Source organism: Tympanuchus pallidicinctus, unplaced genomic scaffold, assembly GCF_026119805.1.
Source record: "Tympanuchus pallidicinctus isolate F22 unplaced genomic scaffold, pur_lepc_1.0 scaffold10, whole genome shotgun sequence".
NCBI classification, from domain to species: Eukaryota; Metazoa; Chordata; class Aves; order Galliformes; family Phasianidae; genus Tympanuchus; species Tympanuchus pallidicinctus.
In genome coordinates this window covers 6,282,453-6,305,081 of record NW_026294619.1, presented here as the reverse complement: position 1 = coordinate 6,305,081, position 22,629 = coordinate 6,282,453, and the positions used below count along the sequence as shown (strand labels likewise).

The window sequence follows — 22,629 nt, the reverse complement described above, 5'->3', positions numbered from 1 at the left end:
AGTCATTTGAAGACTAGTTATGCCCTGTTTGACAAATATTAGGATTTTTCCACATATTTTGAGCAAGTACATATTTGACATATTAGAACAGATTTTAGAGGCAAATGCGCAGCAGCTTTCCAGTTATCCTCCTCCCTTATAATGGATGTGCAGTCCTTGGGAGTACTTGAAATTCAGTCTTCATTCCACTATTGCGCTTACTAAGGGACTTTTTGGATAAATAACTATTCTGTTTTCTTCCATTAACTTCTGTAGCCCTAACCCAACTGCCATAGACCAGCAAAGCTGAACTACATAGGGATACTACATTAAAGTACCAGATTTACCAAAGCTTTCTGTTACCTCGATATCTAGGATAAAATCCCCTGCACTGCCAAATTTATTCTAGGTGGGCTGTCGGAGTAACATGTCTATCTATCCCATCCTGCCCCATAATGATTATGGTTTTCCCCAGAAAACATAACAGACATCTTAGATGAATAAACTGATTTTATTTAAATAAAATTACAGGCATATCTTGTCTATTATACACTACCATACAGTTTTTAAATGACACCAATATTTAACAATAATTTAAATTCTCTTGAGAGCAGCTACCTTTTCTGAGTGGTATTCGCAAACTTGTCAGAGTTCCCTCCACTCATTCAATTCCAGCAAAATCAGACACTAGTGAAATGCCAACAGTTGTACCCTTTCCACCATACAGGCACCCTCCTGTTCTTGGACATCTGTTTTGAATAACACTTGAGAAGACTGAGTCAGATGCTCTGTGTAGTGAAAACCCACCCTTGAAATGCTTGTTTCTGTTCTTTGTGATACATTATGCACAGAATCCCACCATAACACTCTATATATTAAATGCAAATCCAAGAAACTGCTCTTTCTTTAAGACTTCAGGACCTGTTTTATTTGCTTTTCTTCAAGTCTGGTAATACAATGCCACCTTCTCTTATACAAAGAGAGGTTTTGGAAGCAGTACATCCTGTAGTTCTTGGTAATAGACTGTACTCACTTCCACTTCAGGCTGCTTTTAGAGGCACCTTTGTGAAGCAAATCAGCACCTCAACCAGCTGGGTGTCTGGTGGTCTCTTATCATTTACATGGAATTCAGCACAGGGGAACATGAGGAGATGCAGGAGATACCTCAGCAGGCTGAGTTCTGCTAATGATCTCTCGAAAGTAAACAAGCAGACAGACAAACACTGTTGAAATAACATCCGGACATGGACAGGGACAAAGCTGAACTCATGAGGCTGAGGTGGTCCCAAGAGGAAAAGTGGCAGCTGGTGGCTCTCCTGGCCGTTAAGTCTGAGTACTGGCACTTTCTGCTTCTGAAAAATCAGGATTTTGCTAAACAGGTGCCATATTCACAGCTCGCTCAGGTGCCTGAATCCCATGAGGACCTGTCACTTTGCCAACAGATTCTGGCTCACTGAGATAGATTTTTGTAACATTCCCCAGGTTCTCTTCCATAAGTAACCATCTTCTCCATTTCCCAACCCTTCAGAAGCTTTACACCCCAGCCATGTAGTGCAATGAGTGAGTACTAAGTTACAGCTGGGTGCAGTGATGTGCTGCATTTGCCCTAGGTAGCCCCGATGCTATTAGCAGTCCAGGTCCTCAGCAAACTGAAGGATCCTTCCTCTTATGCCCGCAGAAAATTTGATTTTAATGAAACTGCAGTAATGAAACTCAAGTCTTAGATTTTCGAAGGGAATTAAATATCCATCCCTTAAGAGTTTACAGTAAAACCGTTGCAAAAGTGAGAGCTACAAAAATGCCATACTGATACCTAGTCTACAATGATGTCCTGAGACACACTTTGTTACAGTCTGCCAAAATCTCCAAGGCACTTCAGAGAAAGATAGTGAGGAGGAGCAATCAATAAGAAAAACAGTGATATTAGGACTATGTATTTGAAGTTTCCTAGTTTACATTTGTAAACAGAGAAAAGTCATGGAGCCAGCTAGTTTTAATCCTGATGTAGATTCATATAGATAATCTGACACTACTTTTAAGTGTCATGACACTTGGTAAAGAAAGATCTAAAATAACTCAGAAAAGGACCAACTGAACTCTTCTAAAAAGACATATCAAAACGCAGCCCTGTCAGCACACTTTTTTTTCCTGCTTACGATTTCACTTTAGTTTAGAGATATAGCACCTTAATATTTGTACAGTATTAACCAGGCTTGTCACCAAAAATAAAGCACCAAAGAAACTTGCACTGCTTCTGTCTATGAGGAGAGAAGTTCTTTCTCCTTCAAAATAAATGGCCCTGTTTATTTTAGAAAGGCACTGGTAGGCCTGATGTTCTAAAATTCAGCACTAACAGCACATGCAGCCAACAAAAATTCTCTTTGGAAGAGAGGAGAGAAAAGGGAAAAAAATCTTATAAATGAAGTAAAATAGCTTTAGAAAAAGCATTTAGTGCTATTTTTTTTCTGAGCCCTGAGATCCCCTTGAGCTAAAAACTATGGTTTTGCTCATCTTTTCAAGCAATCAGCTTACCACAATTAGTAATTTTATGTTACTCATTCTTCTGGTGAAACTGGAAACTGGAGGGGCCAGACCCTACAACTCTCTCTTCCAGAGCCCAGTGCTACATTCTCTCAGGAGAATATGGAAATAGCAGAATAACAGAACAAACACTTCTGCAGCACCAAACTCAGTATTATTTGAACAGAACTACTGCATCAGCAACTAGAAAATAGTATTTTTAGGTGGAATGTTCTAAATGCTAGAAGCTATTTTCCAGAATAACCGCCTCACCACAGCTAACCATGCATCATCGCCCATGACCATCAGCACATCTCCTGTCATCAGACCCCTGGAAAACTGAGCATATGCTACCCTGCTGCTGAAGCCCGGTTTTGTAAGATATCAAGAGAGTAAGAGCCAGGCTGCAGGAGTTAGCCCCACGGGGGCAGTGTGCTTACACACTCACTCTTCTGCTGCCTTCTGCCACGTATCAGTTATTTTGCTATTGCAACTGTTGAGGTTGGAGCACGTCCCAAGTGAGACTGAGTGCTGGAGAGGGCACCCCGGGCCTGGCTGCAGCTTTTCTAGTGGGAAAAATAAACGCAATTAAACAAAACAAAACAAAACAAAACAAACAAAAAAAAAAAAAGGAATTTTTTTATTATTATACAGAGAGCAATAGCACGTGGCTAGCTGGGCACAGAACAACTCTGAAGGAAACCTCTGCCCTCTCACTGATCACTGTTTTGCATTGTACAGATTGCTCAGCGTTTGTGGGAAGAGGTGCAAACCCGTCTCATCCACCTCACAGTTCAGTATCACCTAGTCCCGATCCAGGCACTGGGTACAGATGTATATCTGCCCCCAAGCCTTGTTGAAATTGCACCAAATCCCACCTAAGGGAAGGAAATAGACTGGGGAAAGGAACTGCTTTTTTGGCCAGGGGCTGATGCAGGACGACTTTACTGGAAAAGAAACTGCTCTGTGTGCTGGGGAGAAGCAGGGTCAATGCACTGCCTTTCAAAGCCAAATGATAGCAAAGAGGCAAGACTATCTAGGCAAAGGAGGGAACTGTGGTGGTTTTCATTTACTGTACACCCCTCTGGTCCTCCTACAGAAGTTTAGGAGTGAACACACAGCACACTGTTCAAGGAAATGCTGAAGGGCTTTGCTGTGAGTAGTTCTTTCCACTTAACATAAAGCCACAAGCAAAGATGTGAATTTGTTATAAAAGACAGCTGCAAGGCTGTGATTTTGTATGTTGTTCTACTCTCTTCCAGGTCTGCAGATTTGTTTATGCACTATGCTGTTTGCAGTTCAACAAACGCACTTACTTGGACACCCTAATTGTGGAAACAAAACCATTCGTTCAGCAGCAGATGGAAAACATTTTGCTTAGCTTTTAATGAGTCTAACACACAGACTTGGTAATGCCACCTCACTCAAGTCTGAGCATGTCTAATATTAGTCTGTTTTTCACTGAGGCATGTGATAAGCAAGGTACTAGTGGAACCAAGCTTACCCTCCACAAATAAAGATCTAACTTGTCAATGTAGACAATTCTTAGGTGATGATATTTCCATTGCAAGCTGTACTGAAGAACAAATAAGAAGGTAAACAGGTCAAGAAATGAGGTATCAGTTAGCCTAATGGTAGAACGGACAAACTAGTTGAGCCATATTCATACTAAATTTCATCTTCTGACTCCTGATCTCGTTCAGATGTTTTCAGTAATCCCATTTCCATGGACTGAGACTGCTTAATCTTTGACCGGACTGCCCTGGAGAGAAAAAAAAAGAAAGGCTTGTCATAAATATTAGGAATCAGACAGTGACTCAAAGACTAGCATGGCTGCTTTTAGAAGGTAAAAAACTATTCAATGCTTGCATCAAATCAGGGTGTTCAGATGATTGTTTTATTAAAACCTGTAACAGGCCGCTGCTGAAGACACCATGAAGAGGATCAGGATCATTTTTACAGCGAAGTTCACATAGCAGTCAGAATTCTGTCATGATTAGCATTGGGATGCAAGGAAAAGGGCTATCTTTAGAAATCAGAGGATAAACTGGCTAGTGAAAAAAAATCAGGTCTGGTCAAAGGAAAGTACAAGCAGTGAAACCTGACCAATCATCTTCAAGTCATCAAGCCAGTTGTTAAATCCACTTGGAATTGGTAAAGACAAGCACTGAAAGAGAGAAGAAGGTTTCCCCAATTTCTAACTCACTGCAAGTTATACAGTTACAAATGTGGAAGACCATCAATGCTAGAAGCATTATTCTATCCAAACTGTATCTGATGAACATTTTTCTCCTTTCTACTGAAGTAACTAGTCACATTTTCCTCACTGGTTATCTATAGCTAATTTCATTTTACTTTCCAAGACAATTACTTTGTGGAAACTGTTTAATTTGCTGGTAAAGTCTTCCAAAAATAAAGCTCCTGTTAAACAAACAGGTCTCCATAGTTTTAGACAGTTTTCAGTTAACTTACCAGCTGACAATTGTGTAGTTCACTGCAAGTATAAGAATAGCAAAAGCATAATGCCAGCAGTAGCACATGGTCAGGAACATCATATTGGTATGATCCATTTGATTCCACTCTGGGCTCCCATTTGGAGGATAAAGAACAAAGCCAATCTGCAATAAAATAAAAGATATTTGGCAGACGTCATGTGATGTGTATGCTATGCTGTATCATATACTCTGCTACCCATCACACAGCAGACGTTTCATTTGCTCATAGTGCTGATTATTAGAAACAGATTTGCAGTCATACTCAGATGGGATGGATTTCACAAAGCTTTGTGCAGAAATGCCTTTGAAGACACAGAGCCAGTTTCAGATTCCCTCTGCTCTTGCTCAGAGAGTGATCAAGTGGTCCAACAAGGCTCAGCACAATCAGAACCACTTATAGTAAGGAAAGGGGATAATTCTCAGCCACATGTTTTACAAACTACAAACTCATCACCATGCAGAAAACCCACCCAGCCACTTGCATGTATTCTCAGGAATGTGTTAAACAATTCAGAAGATGAATAATAAATCAATAAATAAAGGCAAGCCCTACATCTGCTTCCATCTGGGAGAAACATCAGGTTTTGAAATAAAGTAAAAATGCAGCTTCCTCACCCAAGGCTACAAACTTGTGAGAAATATATAGCTGATTTGCTTAGCCAGAGCTGGGGAAGACCAAATTTGTATCATTCCAAAAACTAGAAAATTAGTAACCCCATGGCTGGTGAGGGGTCAGACCTTATCAGCACCACTCCTCTGTACTATACGACACTCTTCAAAGCTCAACCAGTTAGTTGAAGATTTGGGAGCTGGGAAAAGGGGGGAAAGGAAGAAGGAGGGGAGGAGAGCATTTTGCATTTACATGCTGAGAATTCAATGAATGAAGGTGTTGATGCAGAAAGAAAGCTCCTTTACCTTCTACAGATCTGTCATGCTGCAGCCAGTATGTGGTTTTTAGTCACACATACGGTTGAAGTCTAATGTGGGTGTGAAAAAAAAAATGCACTTAAATCTTGTATTTTTAGTTCTTCAGCTTTTACTTTGAAACAGAAAACACACTGTCTCTGGAGTTAAAATAAGAACTTGTTTTAAAGTTCAACTAGATAGACAACAAAGAATAAAAGAGTGCAACTAATTCCTCTTTTGCAAAGCTTCTTAAATCAGTGAGGAAATGTACAAAAAGAAAAAGAAAATAAAACACTGAGGGCCGCAGCTCTTGAGTTCACTTATAGAAAAATACTACCGTTTAGGAGGTCTGTCTTCCTGCCAAAGCAAGTATTTAAATGTTTGATTTGGTGCTGAGTGTCCAGTTCTCCTAAGGAACAGCAAACGTTTTTATTCATCGTGTCTGGCCAGCACATAAAAAAGAGAAGGCTGTCTAGACATGCCGGAAAGAAAAATCACTGTAGTGACCTCAGTTCTCCACTATAAGATCAAACTCATGGAGTCACCAGCACTCCTATTGCTCTAAGTTTGCAACAATTTATGAGATTCCATCTAACAGCAAAGGGATGCTATGAAATATTCATTAATCCAACAGAATCCCCACGTAAGCCAACGGATGGCAGCTACATTCTGAAGAGTTGTTGCTGGACAAGTCCAAAACGTACAGGCTTAAACTGTTACTTCCCCTGCTCACGTGCTGGAACATGGAGAAGTTATAAACTGTATAGTATTTGATTAATGGGAATTGGGAGTTTAAATACCTTTTGAGTGTAGGTTACCACTGTTGAAATGTTTTTAGAATATAGAAAGAGGCAACCTGCCTCAGCGCATGAAAAATCATTTGTGCCTTCATTCTTCTTCATGGCAGGGCAATGGAGCTGCTTGCCTCCCCTTTACCATTCTCCCCTGGGCACTGACCACCTGTTCCCACAGCAGCAAACATTGCAGGGCTGTAAAATAGCTGCCATTTGGCTTGCAGATTTGGATAGGATGTTACAGAGATTAGAGGGGACGTTTAATGACGTTTAGCAAGGGAAAGCTCAACAAAACCACCTTATTTTTTGTATTGATTCAAATAAAAGACAGCAGGAGTAAAAGGGCCTATTGTCTGTAAAATGCCTCTTTAAAGGGACATAAATGGTTTGCTGTTTTCCATGAGTCCTTTGAGGTTTGTATTTAAAAGGCATATTACATCAGCTTTCAAACACCTGCAAAGGGGTAGATGACTAATGTTGGTGAAGGAAGACATTCCCAAGGCAAAGCAGTGACCCACCTGCCAGAACCAGCTGCCTTGTAATATGCATAGGCTGGTACGGAGCATCTCGAGTACAATACTGCCACGGAAGAAAACTTCCAGAAATATGCAAATAGCACCTCCAAAGATAGCATACAGCAATAACTGATGAACGTGAATATCCAGCATGGCTCTCCCATGAAGGTGGTAGCAAAAAAGAAAACCTGGAATAAATTAAGTGAGTAGTTTAAGAAGTGTAACAAGAGGGATATCTTGTGCTCACAGAAAGTAAAAATTGAGTATGTCTGTATTGTAGTTCCAGTGCATGATCGCTGTGCAGGTAGAAGCACACATGCTGGCAGCATACTCAATTAGTATGTACATACCCTGAAGCACGTACCTGAGCTACTGTGCACTTAACTAAAATATTCTCACAGCACTCATATTACTATCTCAGCAGCTTAGGAAAGCAGAGGTGAACCTGTGTGTTGCAGGACCATGCTCTTGGACTACAGTGTGGACAAATCCGTATCAGTTTAAGGAAAGCCAGGAATGCTTGGTTGTTGTTTTTTTTTTGAAGGTTTCAGGGCGTCTAATGCTCATCTCTCATAGATCTCATTCTCTAAGGCTGATTTGAGAATCCCAGTCAAAGGGCTGATAGCTGAGTGCCAATTTCACAGGCACCTCTGCAGGGAGAAGTAAACTCACCTTCAATAAAAACTGCTAAGGAAAGCATCATCCTGTCCATGGCTACTGGCAGTGCATTAGTCCCATGAGCCACAATATCAACCAAGCCTGAAACACCGTAAAAGAGATACATGGTGGCATGCTGCCAGTTCATCAAGTGATCCCAGTGCTTTTCCTCGTAATTATACAACTTCAGGTGAGGTCCGTCAGGAACAAACTGCTCAGCCACCATTCCTGCACATGAAATGAGAAATATTGCTATTTGTCCCAGTGCTTAAGATAGAGACTAATGAGAAGGCTTTTTATAAACAGAGGAGGCACTAATATACACTAATGCAGCAGCAAAATATCAGACATCTGGGTCCAGTTTCCTGAAGTTTGCTCCATGCGATTGCTGTGTTTTCCTTCCTTCTTCCCAGTTCACTCATTCCCAGTAAAGTTTCTAAGCTGTTGTGCAAATTCAAATGGAGGCACAGAGGCCTCAAAGATATAAATATTCTATACATTTTCAGGAAAAAAGGCAGTGGGTGGAAGAGAGGCAAAATAAATTTATTTGCTGAGGGAAAGACCACAGAGGAGCTCAAGCATATATTAAACATCAGACAATCCAAAAAGGAGAAAGCCACAGGAAGCCAGGCTTTAGCTCCACTCCTGATGGGACTATTTGCATCCTGCAGTTCCCAGTAGTGAAAATGGACATGGTCGTTATGTGCTTTTTCTTCTTCTTTTTATTTTAAAACAACTGTTATTGAATACATTTTTCAGCTGTCTTTCCTAGTGTTTAAAACATGAGTTTAACACATGCTGAAGTTCTCAAAAGAAAGACTTCCCGCTTCAGTCCCTGCAATATGTAGGATGGCAGAGTTCAAACTCTTAGTGCAAAGGAGATCTTTATGATAAAACTATAAAAGGAAAATCCTTCCGCTGTGCAGTGTTATTAAAGGTCCCATGAGGACATATACAGAGTTAGTATTTGTATTGCTACTCCATCATTTTCCTTGCTTTGGCCTCTTGTTATCTTGCTAACTGAACAGTGCTCCAGAAAAGGAAAAGGAGCTTTAGGATACTTTATATCATCAATTAAGTTTGTGAAGAGTTTGGTATGCATCAGACTTTTCAGTCACTCCAGTTATTTGTGTTGTTTAGTACAGCATGTGCCAGCACCCCTCTGTATAAGGAGAGATATTACAGAACTAACACAGAGTTTTTTCACCTTTCTTTCAAATTTTCCTAACACAGAAGCAGCAATTTTCAATCCTGCTGCTTTAAGTGCTCATCCTTCCCAAACTTTCTCATCCACGTTTTTTAGTGGAATTGAAGTTACAACAAGTTAAGCTGATAGGTTTTCTTTCCACTGGATTTGTGTTTTACTTGGTTGTCTTCCTCTAGACACTGACTGGGACATTTGTAGGAAAGATTCCCTTACCCACACCTCAAAGTGAACATTATTATTCAGGTTTTGATAATTTTTTAAAGCATATTATATTGTAATCATAACATCACTTCCGTGCTGATGTATCTTAACTGGTACAGCTCCCAGAGGGGACAGGAAAGCAATAAAAAGGGTTTGGAACAACGCACGGGGATAAATCCTGGAGTAGACACCAGGGAACTTTGAGATTTAAAGGATAGATAAAATAGAGGCTTAGTAATAAAAATCACAATCTTTTCCAACTTGAGGCCTACATATGCTGAGCACCCATGCCCCTTATTTAGTTTACTTCCTCAACGAAGGCAAATAGCTGCACACTCAGCACCAGTGCTGCACACTCTGATCCAGACAAGGCCTGATACTTCCAAGTGTCTGCACAGCCCTCTGCACAGCCCCATTGGTATAGTGTGCAATATATACATACTTTGCCTCAACATGAGAAACAGGACCCCTGGCACCAAGAAGACCTGGAGTTCATTCTTTCTCTCAGTATTTTCACTTTTTGGTGGTGTTAATAAAACGTAATCTGCATTTATACTTTATATCAATAGCTCTGAGGAGCCTACCAACATTTGAGAGCTGGCAGGCCATCTGAAACCATTCATAGCAATGGGCTGGAATGGCTGGATTTAAAAAGAGCTAGGCAGTGCCCTATTGCCTGGTACTAACAGGCTGCACGTGAGGGCCTCTCACCTAAAATACCTTTGCTCCTTCCCTGAAGCAGTGAGCAGCACATGGACACTCAAATGGACCACATCTGAAGGAGCCAAGAAATCTTACAGAAGCTCTGGAAGTGTGCTATAGATAGAAACCACGTCATAGTCATAATGATGTAATTATTAATGGATGCTTCACTAATTATTTAACACATAATATTCAAAGGACAAGGGGAATTAAGTAAAACACCAATTCTGACCCAAATGTCTATCAGAAGATTCCAAAGAGCGCCTCACTTTTTTTTTTTTTACTGAGCAGAACAGTATGTATCAATCTGCTCCCCCTTTTCAGAATGGCATCCTCTCCTGAACCCAAGACAAAAAATGGATCAAGAAACCCGTTCATGATGCTATCCTTCCTGCACCACTAATTAAAAGCAAAACAAAACAATAAGTCAACAACAAACAAACAAAACAGAACAAAATACATTGTGATAGAAAACAAGCTTTGGAAAACAAAAACAAAAACCTGTTAAAAAAAAACAGCCTTTTGCATTTTTATTTTCTTTGGCAACTCTGTCCATCTTACCAATCAGGGCAAAGACAGCCTTGATGATGCCCTCAACAAATTCCAGGCGCTGAAATCCTGCCCTGGAGCCCAGGTAGCAAGCGCTCTTGTTCTTTCGACAGACATACTTCAGGGGGTACTTCACTGACCACCACAGGCCAAAAAGAAGGAAAAAGCTTCCAGGGAGTGCATGGCCTTTGAAATTGCCCATGGTTTTCTACTGTGCAATACCTGAGGGTAAAAAAAAAGAAAGAAGCAGACTGATTATTGGAATAGTAGGAGAATTCTGTGGGTTGTCATTTTAACTGATCTCTCTGCTTCGATCAGAAGAGTGTAACTGAAATAAGCACTCACACTATTCAAAAACAGATTTGGGTGCTTGTCTCCCCTGGCTGTTCAAGACGTGCAGCCAGTCTCCTAAGTCTCACAGCTTTGCAGATCAGAACTGAGTGACCCAGCTGCAAAGGTTCTGACCTGAAATGCAAAGCTGGCAGCTGACAAGTTAAGACAAAAAGCAGTTATCATGGACAGTGGCACGCTGTTGGTCTCACACTAGCAGAACGCACAACACGAATATTCAAAATTTGTCTCCTTCACCTTCAGAGCATTGTATGTTTATCTGCTCCACAAATCAAGATAATGCATGACAGAGGGGAAAATGTACTGTGTACAGATCTCATGGGTAACCACTCACTAATACATTATTGTGTAGCTCAACCCAGATGCCTCGTGAGGATTTACAAACATCAAGTGGTGAATGATAGGCAAATTATGTACCTCAGCTAGCCACGTTTGCCCCATCAAGTACACTGAGTTGAGTGATAAGGTATGTTTCATCAGTGTCACACAGATGTTTAGTGGCAGCATCATTAAGAGGATCTAGTAATTGGGGTTATCATCCCAACTTCCAGGAAAGTTAATATGGATCCAGTAGCTTCTTCATGAAAATTACAGCTCTAAGATCAGACTGCATTTTTTCTTTAAGCTTCTATAAGACAGATTACAAATTACATCATGACTCAAAGGCACACAAAATCTCTGCACAGACAACATGTAATCAAGTATAACCACTTAAAGAGAATTAGCAAAATGTGCTTTTTTTTATTATTGTTGCTTACTTAAAAATCTCACTACCACACTATGCCAGAGCCATCCAGCCATCAATAGAATACAGAGGATCTTTTTTTTTCTTCTCAGTATTTCCTATGGTCAGTTCTGTGTAAGAAGTTTTAAACTGTGGCTTGTGGGCCACAGAGTACTTGCAGATGGTTCACGTAATGCTGCCTAGTCACGTAGTGTGAGCCCACTCCTATTTCTGGAAGACAAATTTCACTTAAAGCATTATTTTTCTATTTATTATTTTTAGGAAGGGGAAACTTTTCCACATACACAGGTCCTACTGTTGCCAAGACTACTTACTATGTGGTTGCAGGAGGAGAGGTGACCTATACAGCCACAAAGGAGAAGGGAAAAAAACAAGAGTATTTCACTCTCTTCTCATTAAGAAGAAAAGTGACAGTGATGGAAACATCCACAAAACGCTGAGTTGAGCTCTAAGCCCCCCCAGTGCTCAGTACATCACTGATACAAACTAGCCTGCTGGGTTTTTACCTGCGTGTTTTACTGGGTGTCTGCAGGCAACAGCCCTGTTGCTCTGTTTGGTTCTTCTAAAACCAGCTGACCCCAATGGCATTGATGTCTTTTCAAGATATGTCAGTTTTTTTCCTTCTTTGAATTAATATAAGAGGAGAGGCGAATGAAACAGCCTTTCCCCACCCTGTGTCTGTACTCAATGAACACCATTCATTAAAAAGGTTTTTTCATTAGATATTTTATTATTCATCACAGGTGCATAGCATTCCAAATGGAAAGATGTATTTTGCACCACTCATCAAAGCGAGACACTGCATTACAAAGCTAAATGAAATCCATGGAAATCCAACCTCTGGAAGATCACAGCTGCAGTAAGTTCAAAGAAATAACCGTGCATTAGTGCAATTTGTAGTGCATAGTATATGAAACGTCAAAGGTAAGTCTCAGTCAGTAGACTGAGTTCATAAATAACCTAAGTCATTTAGAGCTCTAATACTCCAAGGTTTGTCTGCCATAAATGTGGGTTATCCATCAAGATATTCTGTTCAAAACTATTCAAAACAAGGAAAGGAAGAAAATAAGGAAAGGAAAAAGGGGACAAGAATGACGCGTGCAGCAGCTACTTCATATCCAATGAAAATAAAACAGAACCAGAAAAAGAATGACTACTGTAAGCAATACAATTGATTATTACTAGTTTAGGGGAGTGAAATCTCCAGTCTGAGTTCACTCAGAGATACAGGGACTTGTTTGCATATTTTATCCAGAAAGACATACATCAGTTCTGCCAGCTGCACACTGTGGGCTTTGTATAATACCAAGGGCACTGTGAGGACCCACAGAACCTGGCAGGATGAGAAGCGTACAGCCATGGCAAGCTGCTGCCTTCCCTGTTGTGGAGACCAGAGGGAATTCAGCAACCCCCATTGCAGCCCATCCCAGTAATCAGTCTGAGAGTTTATTTTGAGAGTCTTATCCAATAAGCTAGCAAATAAACCACAGAAGAGCTGATGTTGTGAGGCATGCACGTCCCAGAGCTTCTTCCATCCTCAGTGGTGCCAGGGCCAAAATTGCTGGCATAGCCCCTTCTTCCTAAGTGCTACAGACACACTCTCATCTGCCAACCCTTCCCTGGAGCTCAACACCTGCCAGGGATGCAAGCAGAGGGATGCCAAGGCTGCCCTTCTCCTGGACTGCATCAAAGGAGAGTTGGCCAGCAGGGAGAGGGAGGGGATTGTCTCTGCCCTTGTGAGGCCCCATCTGCAGTACCGTGCCCAGGCCTGGGCCCCCAGCACAAGAAAGACGTGGAACTCTTGGAGCGGGTCCAGAGGAGGGCCACAAATATGATCAAAGGGCTGGAGCACCTCTCCTGTGAGGAAAGGCTGAGGGAATTGGGCTTGCTCAGCTTGGAGATAAGGCTCTGGGGAGACTTCACTGTAGCCTGCCAGTACTTGAAGGGTGCTTATTACAAGCAGGAGGAGACAACTCTTTACTGAGTCTAGTAGGGATTAGGATAAGGGAGAATGGCTTTAAACTTAAAGAAAGGAAATTCAGGTTAGATGTTAGGAATAAATTCTTTACTCAGAGGGTGGTGAAGCACTGGCACAGGCTGCCCAGAGAGGCTGTGGATAGCCCATCTTTGGAGGCATTCAAGGCTGGGTTGGTTGGGGCCTCGGTCAGCCTGAGCGGGTGGGTGGCAGCCCTGCCCACAGCACGGGTTGGAGCTTGATGATTTTTAAGATTCCCTCCATTCTATGGTTCTGTGAGTCTCACCCAGGACCCAGTGGTCCTGTGGTGCCAGGAGAAGAGGAGGAAAAGACGGATGGCAATGGTACAGCTGTCCAGGTAGTTTCCAAATTCCAAACACTAGACAATGTTTCTGCAGCTGACTGGAATAAGGAATGAGAATAATTTACAGCTACTTGTAACTGCAAGACACATTTTTTTCCCCACACGTGAGCTCAAAGTATCATTTTTCTTGCAGTAATCACAGAAAGTTTTGCACGATTTAAGCCTTTCCAGAAATCACATGCTGGGTGGTATTGCAAAAGTATTTTTACACTCAAACTTTGCCAAGCAAACACAGGTTGTCGATGGCAGCCCACAGATTCCGCTTCTAACTATAAATGCTTTGTGTACCCTGGGTGTTCATTCCCCAGCTCAGGCTGCACCTTTTTCCTTGGGGTCAGAAGGGAATGTGGGGATCAAGAGGGAAGGAGGGAATGAGCAAGCCAAACATGCAAGAAACAGCACGCATTTTCCTGGGTATTGAAAGCTGCCTTTCTAGCCTCAAAATTATCTCACTTATGCTAGTAGAAAAATAAAAGAAAGGTGAAAAACAGACCTAAAAAAAAAAAAAAAAAAAGAAAAAGATTCAGACATCCCCTGACTTTTTTGAGAGGAAAGCTTCATAACTTTTACAGATTTCACTCAAGATCTCTTGAGGATGCAGTGTGGGGACTGAGCATAACTTGGAAACTGTATGGAAAAGTAAGCAAAACCACTTGGCTACTGCTGCTCAGTCACTTTCTAGAGTAGACAGATATGCTTTTCTTCCCTTCTCCATTTAAAAATCCAGAGCCTGGGGCAGAATAGTCTGCACAGGACCAGGCTGCACGCACCCTCTCAGTAAGAACCAGCAGCATGCACACAGTTCCCTGCCTGCACATTCTTCTGTCACATCAGCATGCCCTGTAATTTCCTGTGTTTATCAGGCCCTGGAGGATGTTGAAGAGGACAGTCAACCAGAAACAATCTTTTCCCCCAAATGACAGGAGTTATGAGGCCGCAAACTCACTTTTCTGCAATGCTGCAGAACTGTGATAACAGAAATTAAAACAGAATATGAAATGTTAGCAAAGTTACTGCAGTGGTAAAAATAAAGTGTCATTTTTTTCCCCACAGATTAGGAAACAGAGTGTGGCATTTAAATTATTTGAAATTGTGTTCATTCATCTACAGCGCCCATGGTAATCAATCATTATGTCAGTAAAAATAATGCACACTGATAGCAGGAGGAAATAACACATTGCTAGATACTTCCTAGTCAATGCATAAATCCCGATCCCACAGCTTCTAGTGAAAACTGAAATCCACCACATTCTAATGAATCTGACGTGAGCAAAACCCCAGACAAATTTACTTGAAAGTGAAGATGCATTCACAATGCAAGTGCCTTTTATCCTGCAGCCATTAAACTGCAAACATTATACAGGGTCATGCTGATCTGGAATTATCTGTAATTATTATGTTTGCTGTATACAATACTGATTTCATGTCAAGACTAAAAGTGTTTCAGCAGCTACAACCCGAGGTTCCCAGATGGGATTGCTATCTCAAAATTAAACTTATGCTAAGTACTGTATATATGAAAGCAGCACTTGAGACTTTTTGAAGTGCCTTGATAGATGTGGTTTAAGGAGTCAGAAGATAAAGAATTTTAGGTCAAAAAAAGTGTTAAGAGTAGGTATCTTCGAAATCCACAAGAGAATTCACACCTTTCTTGAATTTTCAGGCCCAGAAGGTAGGGATGAAAAACGAAAGTCCCAAAGCTTCAGTGACCAGAAGTCCATATACTGACCTTAGACCGGAGAAACTCCAAGCTAGCATCCCTCACAGGGCTGGGCTGAGCCCACAATCCAAACTACTTTGTGTTTTTAGTAACTCCTGTTTGACAGCAGCTCCTCCTTCCACAACACTTGTCCCTCTCAGCCTGAGTGCTCTATGCTGTGTTTTTTTACTTCTCGTGACCCTCCATTTTTTGGCTTTCTTTTCCTTCCTCTGCATATCTGTTGACTCTGTTTCTGCTCCCATATTCAAGCAGTTCATGTCAGGGGTTACCCGGGGACAGTAAACATGCCGTAACTATCTTACCATTGGCTCTCCACATCAGAGCACTACTTCTCTGGGGATATGAAACTTTCAGAATCCAAGACTGCCAATTTGATCACACACAGTCCATTATTTCCTAGCACTGCTTGCAGTTAAGTGTAAAACAGCATGAGTAGATACTTCCCTGCTTTCTCTTCCCTCATCTCTGCTCCAATGCACAGTTCCTCCTAAAGGATCAGACTCAAACCATGCTAAAGACATTGCTCCTGGATCCCCTGAATAAAAGACTTTTGCAGAGTGTAACTCATGGGTGTCTCACATATTGGCTTGCCTGGGCTGCAAACAAAATATGTATGTTGCTCTGAAAGTAATGCTTTCTATTTATTTCCATAAAAACTACAACAGAAATAAAGAGGAAAATAGCACTATTAGATAGAGAGCATTCTCAACAACAAAACATTATTTTTTCAACATAGCCACCACCATTAGCCATACATTTTTGCCATCACTGAACAAGAACCTGCATGATGTGCTCATAAAAATCACCAGTGGAGGTGATCCGCTGTCACCAGTGCTACAGCACACCACCCACCATCTCACTGTGCTCACATCCACAGTTTGGTCTTCATCAGCATTCACAGCAAGAGTCAATGAATGTCAGTGGGGGCCATTGTTTTTTCCACACGGAGGAATTTAATGATGCACCTTTGCTTCATATGTACTCTCGTGTCAGATGTCACTCTGTCAGACTGCTCCTTTGCTGCCATCTGTCACACAGTAACAAAATGTAAGGGAATATTTGTGGGAAAGTTCAACCTCTACTGCCGTACCACCAACATCCACCTCTGATGTGGGCCAACATCATAAAATAGGAGGCTCACAAATCTACATATTGCCAAAGGCGATAACATGGATAAGGTGCGACTGAAGCGAGGAATATCTTTCTTTAGGTAAGAGAGTGCTTATGAAAGTCCAGTAGAGAGATACGATCAAACTTTTAAGTTGAATGTCTGATTCCATTTGAAAATTTGCAGATAGTATAATTATGTTGACTAAAATGGAATTGCAAATATACCAAAAAATTGATGGTTTTTTCAGCACTCTTGAAACCTATTCTTAAATCCCTGTACGACAACAGAAGGCATGTCTGCATATTATTTGCTGTTCATAGGGATGTGTTCAGCACTGCACTGTGCCCCATGTTTCAGTTTCAGCTCAGACAGTGCTGCTCACACAGTGCTGTGTGGTTACTGAGAGTGATGGTTGTGTGTCCAAAGCGGGGATGGACAGTGGGACAGAGCCACTGCCATTGATGGCGTGGCATGGAGCAGCTGGAAGGCAGGATGGGCCAGGCCATGGGCTGCTGGTCGGACATGCCTGCTATAATTCCTGGCTCTGTGTAGTTCCAGGTGTGTTTACCTACATCCTCGCTGCTTCCTGCTAGACATGCTAGAAAAATATTGGGAGATTAAATGTTTGTTGGATCAGCTGGAGATTTAGAGCTGAAAGCCCAGCTCTGGAGAGGAAATGTAATAAAACAAGATTTGGTTTATATTAGCATCTTTTCTATGGAACTGCTCTTACAGTACCTTAACAATAGAAAAAGGCTTCAGCAGAACGGTGTAAGAAGACAGCAAAACAGTCAAGACTTCCAGATCAAGATAAATATTTGTAATCCATACTAGTTACCATCTGGACTGTGAAGAATCCTGTCTTTGGTGCTTACATAACACTTCACAAATTGCTAGAAGTTGCTGTGATGATTTATGTTTCCAAATACCTATTGAAGAAGAATCCATATTATTTAAAAAAAAAAAGGATATTGAGAAAATTTAGGGCTTGAGCGGTCCAAGAAGGTATTTTCCACCTGCAAGTATGCCAGGTCTGAAAGACAAGAAAGTGAGGAATTCTTTGGAGAAGAACAGATTTTCAGGTATCAAAGACAGGGCTTAGTATGATTTATTATCCTTTTGCTGCAGGGATTACATAAGGGATTACCTTATGGTAGCGAGCAGTTACTGGTGGGAAAGGCATTAAGGTAGCACTTCGTTTTGTAGTACTAGTTGCTAGGGTGACCAAGGGCTTTGAATGAAAAACTGGAATGAGAATATTACTAAGAAGACTATTTTAAGGAATCACCAAACATGGTAAGCAGAAGTGTCATGTACTGTGAATGCTGGTAGGCTTTCATCTGAAGGATAGGATCAAGCTGACAAAAATGGGATGGAGCTGACTTTAATACATGCAAGAGTACTAGTAAGTTATGGACAGTGGCACAGGTGGGACTCAGTTTTCATACCAAAACCCCACAGCCCAGCTCAGCCAGACTCTGCAATGCTCAGCATGGCTCCTGACTGGGCACCAAGCAGGTGGCCCCCAAAAGCCGAGCTCCTCCTGTACCCTAAGAGGGAGGAGACTGGAGCACAGTGGCGTGTGTGTTCTGTGTGCTGGCTTCTCATGGAAATTGCTGATTCCTGTGAGACACAGCCTCTTTTTCCTGCATGCATGATTTCTGAAAGTATTCCGTTACGCGATTCCTCACCTCCAGCCATCCTGCCTGTCTGTGGTGTATATCCAGGGGCTTCAGCAGGGAAAGGCAAACAAAGTGATTTCAAATATGTGTTTAAATCTCATGGATTCGGACTCTGTAACCAATGATATCTGAGAGCATGGGGCTTGCAGAGTTGTGTTATGATACAAAGAAAAAAAAAAGATAAAAAGCTTCCTTGTGAGTAATTCCCATAAAGCCAAGCAAGGGAGTGGAAGGTGGGATTTGCATCAAGAGCTTTGCCTTTGCAGACTTGCCTTTGTAACTGGAAGTTTTCTCTGTAAGCCATGAAGAGATGTACTGCTTGTCACAAGGGCAACCAAATAGACTCTACCCACTACTACAAATGCCTCTACCCACTACTGCTTGGGAGAAACAGGCTTTCAATAGCAGAAACGTGGATGCAAAAGAAAAACACTAATGAATGAGTACTGGCAAGGTAGTCAGTAACATTGGTAATATCTGTCCTAGTTATCCCAGCTGGAAAAATTAAAACACCTCACAGAAACAGGTACAGGTTCTCATTACAGGATCACCTTCATTCACTGGATGGGAATCAGCCAGAGCTAATGCAACATCATCAGGGAATGTAATGAGTCCTTCATAATGCAAAGGTGCAGCAGCAGCAGCCCCCGCTGTCTCTCAGCTGGCAGTGGAAGTGGCACAAGCAGGGACACTGATGCTGAGCAGGAGTTGTGGGATCCCAACAGTCCTGCAACTCATCTAAAACGACTAGCATTACAGATGCTACACTCTGCATCTTAGAAATGGCTCAAGTGTACAGTCACGTGAAGAGGTTTTAAGAATTTTGCTCATAGAGCACTAAAACATTAGAGCAGGTCCTAATACAGGCATCACTGGATGAGAAGGGACTTAGGGCACCTTCTTGTCATCCAAGGCACAAAGCAGTCCCAGCAGGCAAAGTCTGGCTCATGCTGAACAGTAAGAAAGGAATGTGACAGTGCCGTGCTACTCACTTCAGAAACAGATTTTTAAAAAAGCAGTGTCATTTACAATCCCTGGTTTTAGGAGCTTTCCTGACTCTCACCAAATTAGAGAAGATCAAAGTGACCACTGCTGCCCACCACAGCAGTGCATGAATGCATCCAGTTGCACCTCAGAAGTGGAGCATGAGCCAGCTGACAAGAGTTCTAGCACCAAGAGCTGATCCACGTTGCCCAGAGAAGCTGTGCTCCATCCCTGGAGGCAGTCACGGCCAGGCTGGATGGGGCTTTGGGCAACTGAGCTGGTGGGGGTCAACCCTCCTGCCCATTGCAGTGGGATTGGAAGCGGGTGCGCTTTGAGGTCCCTTCCAACCCAACTATTCTGTGATTCTATGATTTCTGTCTTAAGCCTGAAAAGCACAAGTCTTAATTTTGTGCCGCCACGCTGGCTGTCTGCAGCACCGTAAGATGGTATTTCCAGGCAGATTCACTGTGCGAGAGCAAACAGAGAACGGCTCAACCAAACACTGGCATAATTATTCACACTGCTCCTCGAGATTCATCTGGCTTCTCTGCTCCTGCGGATACTTCTACCCATGCTCTCCACAACTGAGAGAAATCTGTTTGATTTACCCGTGTTTGTGAAGAGAAAGATACAGGAAACGTCCACATAAACAACACTGAAAAGTTGCAAAAAAATTTTGAGCCAACTTTGGAATAGTAACAGCAGTCAGTGATGAGTTTTCATATCAGATAGATGCTGAATACACTCCTTTTGCAAATGACAAAGTACTTATGGTGATGTATGGAATCACACATGCTGCAACTCTAAGAGGACAACAAAAATAGCACTATAAGGCAAAGCAAACAAAGTTACACACACTAGAAAAATCACACAAGTTTGAGCTATATACGTGCATAGTAATCCTCAAAGAACCCGTTCGAAATAGGAAAAAAAGCATACTTTTTCATGTAGTTCTACGGTCAGTTCCTGAGCTCTAACATCTCCAAAAGCCATTTCTCAGAAGGACAACGCAACGCTGGATACCCAGTCAGCCTTAAGCGCTGTTGGACGAGCCGAACGCGATCCATCGCCGTAAAACCGAAACGAAACGCAGCAGAGGCAGAGCCTGGAAAAGTTTTCCCGAGCTTTGCTCCGTTTCTAAAAGGAACCGAGAGGCTGAGAGAACCGAAGCGCGGAGCACCGCTCCCTTACCTGCGCCGCCGGCTCCCGCGTTGCCCCTCGGCGCCGCAGCTACCGGCCCGGGCTGCCCCGCGGGAGGGCGCCCTGCAGCTGCCCCGGGAGCCGGCGGCCGCGGGGGGCGGGCGGGCTCCTCCCCACAGTCCTCGCTAACGCCGGGGGCTTCGAGGGAAGAGGGAAGGGGCGGCCCCGGGAGCGGCGGGCGTGGTTGGAGAGCCTGCACGCAGCAAGGGGGTTGAAACTAGATGATCGTTGTGGTCCTTTTCAACCCGGGCCGTTCTATGTTTCTGTGATTCTGTGATCAAGGTTTTCTCCGCGAAAATAGTCACTCGTCGCTGTAACTCCTGTAATTACACAGGAATGTATGGCAGAGCCCTGAATCCAAAAGAAGAGTGTCCAAAAATACTGACAGGGTGATGCCACAACTTGTTTACAAATGTCTTGCCATCACAAACGGTGTTACTGACGATGCTGAATCAATCACATCGTTCTGATGCACCTCTTGCACTGCCAGCTCAATCCTCAAATCTTACAATCAGAAAAATCCTCCTTTGAGACGTTTGCCAGGAAACTGTGACAAACATGTATTTGGGCTCTGATCAGCCTTCCTGATCATTCCCACCACAGCACCAAGCTTCTGTGTTGGCAATCTCTATGGCACCTGGAATGGCCAAGCAGAATTTTCCCTCCAAACTGTTAGCTGTATCTGGGACTAAGCACTGAGGCTTCAGCAAGTCTCCTAAATTTCTGCCACGCACCATGTGAAAGCTTTTTGCCTGAAGGAAATAATGGGTGAAATTAACTCCATGTAAAGATTAAAGCAGATTAAGAATGCATTCTTGTTTGAATCATAGAATCATAGAATGGCTTGGGTTAGAAGGGACCTCAAAGATCATTTAGGTCCAACCCCCCCTGATTTGTACTTCATCTTCACAACCAGCTCTACCCTGTTTGTCTCTTCAGTATCTAGTTACACTTTCACTCTCAGATAAATAGTACTACAGCAAGTACCCTTCAGCATCTGGCAAGCAGATGTCTTTGCAAGTTGGGTGATGTCACCAATACAGAGAAAGAGCCAATGAATATTTTCCAGGAGGACCACCTCTCTCCAAACAAAGCTCAAGAGCCCATCTTCTGTGACTGCTGCTGCTCCTCCTTTCTGGTATGAGCAACTTTTGCAATTTTTTTTTTTTTTTTTGACAGCAGAATGCATCTCGCATAATGGCATTAATTCCTACCTAATGGATACTCTTCTTTTGCAAAAGAGTTTCCAGTTGGACTGAACTGAATCAGCAAATGAAACTCATAATCTCATAATCGCAATTATCTCTTTAGCCTAGGTTTGATGTGTTTGTCTCAGCAGTGGAGAAAAATCACTTCCTGGGATACCTCATTTCCATCCATTATTTAAATGACATGAAAGTGATTCTAAGTAACAATTAGTATCTCCAGTGTCAAAAACTCCATTTACAAAACTCTAACTGGAAGGAAGTCCTGCAGGGATTCTACATATCTATAAGGATGACTGCAATGTGCATTAAGGTAATCACAGAGAAGTAAGTGTGCAGTACTGTTAGTGACTACAGGAACAACAGAGCATTTGTCAGAGTTTTTTTAGAAAAGACCAACCAACAAGAAATCAAGGATTAGGATGCTGTTCCAAATGCATGATGCAAGCCTGGCACAACTCTGCCCCCCTCTAGCTGAAGGAATAAGAGCATCTACTCATTTCTGAAAGGGTTATGTCCCAGATGTTTATTGGTAAAATGAGACAAGAATATTTGCCTTGCTCATAGTAGATTCTGAGAACCAATACTAGGTCAATTTCCTTAAGGAAAACTTGAATATGTAAAAATTGAATAAAATAAGTGAAAAAGACTAGTTTGGTTCATACTCTGTTTTCCTCTCTGTTCAGGATTGCTTTCCACAATAAATTTATAAAAGACAATCTAGGTTATCAATAGATTCAGTTTACTACCTTGTAACTAATAAGCTA

At 42.1% G+C, this 22,629-nt stretch overlaps 1 protein-coding gene across 3 annotated transcripts; it reads right to left on the bottom strand.

Moving 5' to 3' along the window:
• Positions 1-471: 471 nt before the first annotated feature.
• Positions 472-20,752, bottom strand: TMEM45A (transmembrane protein 45A). 3 transcript variants are annotated; one of them, XM_052665530.1, is made up of 6 exons: positions 20,649-20,752; positions 10,538-10,747; positions 7,882-8,094; positions 7,213-7,397; positions 4,972-5,117; positions 472-4,261 (listed from the first exon to the last, which is right to left on the bottom strand). In XM_052665530.1, exons 2-6 carry the CDS (start codon positions 10,725-10,727, stop codon positions 4,168-4,170), a joined length of 828 nt encoding a protein of 275 aa, XP_052521490.1. In that variant the 5' UTR covers positions 10,728-10,747; positions 20,649-20,752; the 3' UTR covers positions 472-4,167. The 3 variants fall into 3 exon arrangements, with proteins under 3 accessions (XP_052521490.1, XP_052521486.1, XP_052521500.1); XM_052665526.1 differs by lacking the exon at positions 20,649-20,752 and adding an exon at positions 20,397-20,614; XM_052665540.1 differs by lacking the exon at positions 20,649-20,752 and adding an exon at positions 17,530-17,720.
• Between the last annotated feature and the right edge of the window lie 1,877 nt (positions 20,753-22,629).

Bases quoted from the DNA above. Each gene is read 5' to 3' on its own strand.
- TMEM45A (XM_052665530.1), bottom strand. From the start codon at position 10,727: ATGGGCAATTTCAAAGGCCATGCACTCCCTGGAAGCTTTTTCCTTCTT. The intron at 7,398-7,881 runs GTGAGTTTACTT...AATTTATTCCAG, and splicing joins CTTAGCAGTTTTTATTGAAG to GTTTTCTTTTTTGCTACCAC. The intron at 5,118-7,212 runs GTGGGTCACTGC...ATTTTATTGCAG, and splicing joins AAGGCAGCTGGTTCTGGCAG to ATTGGCTTTGTTCTTTATCC.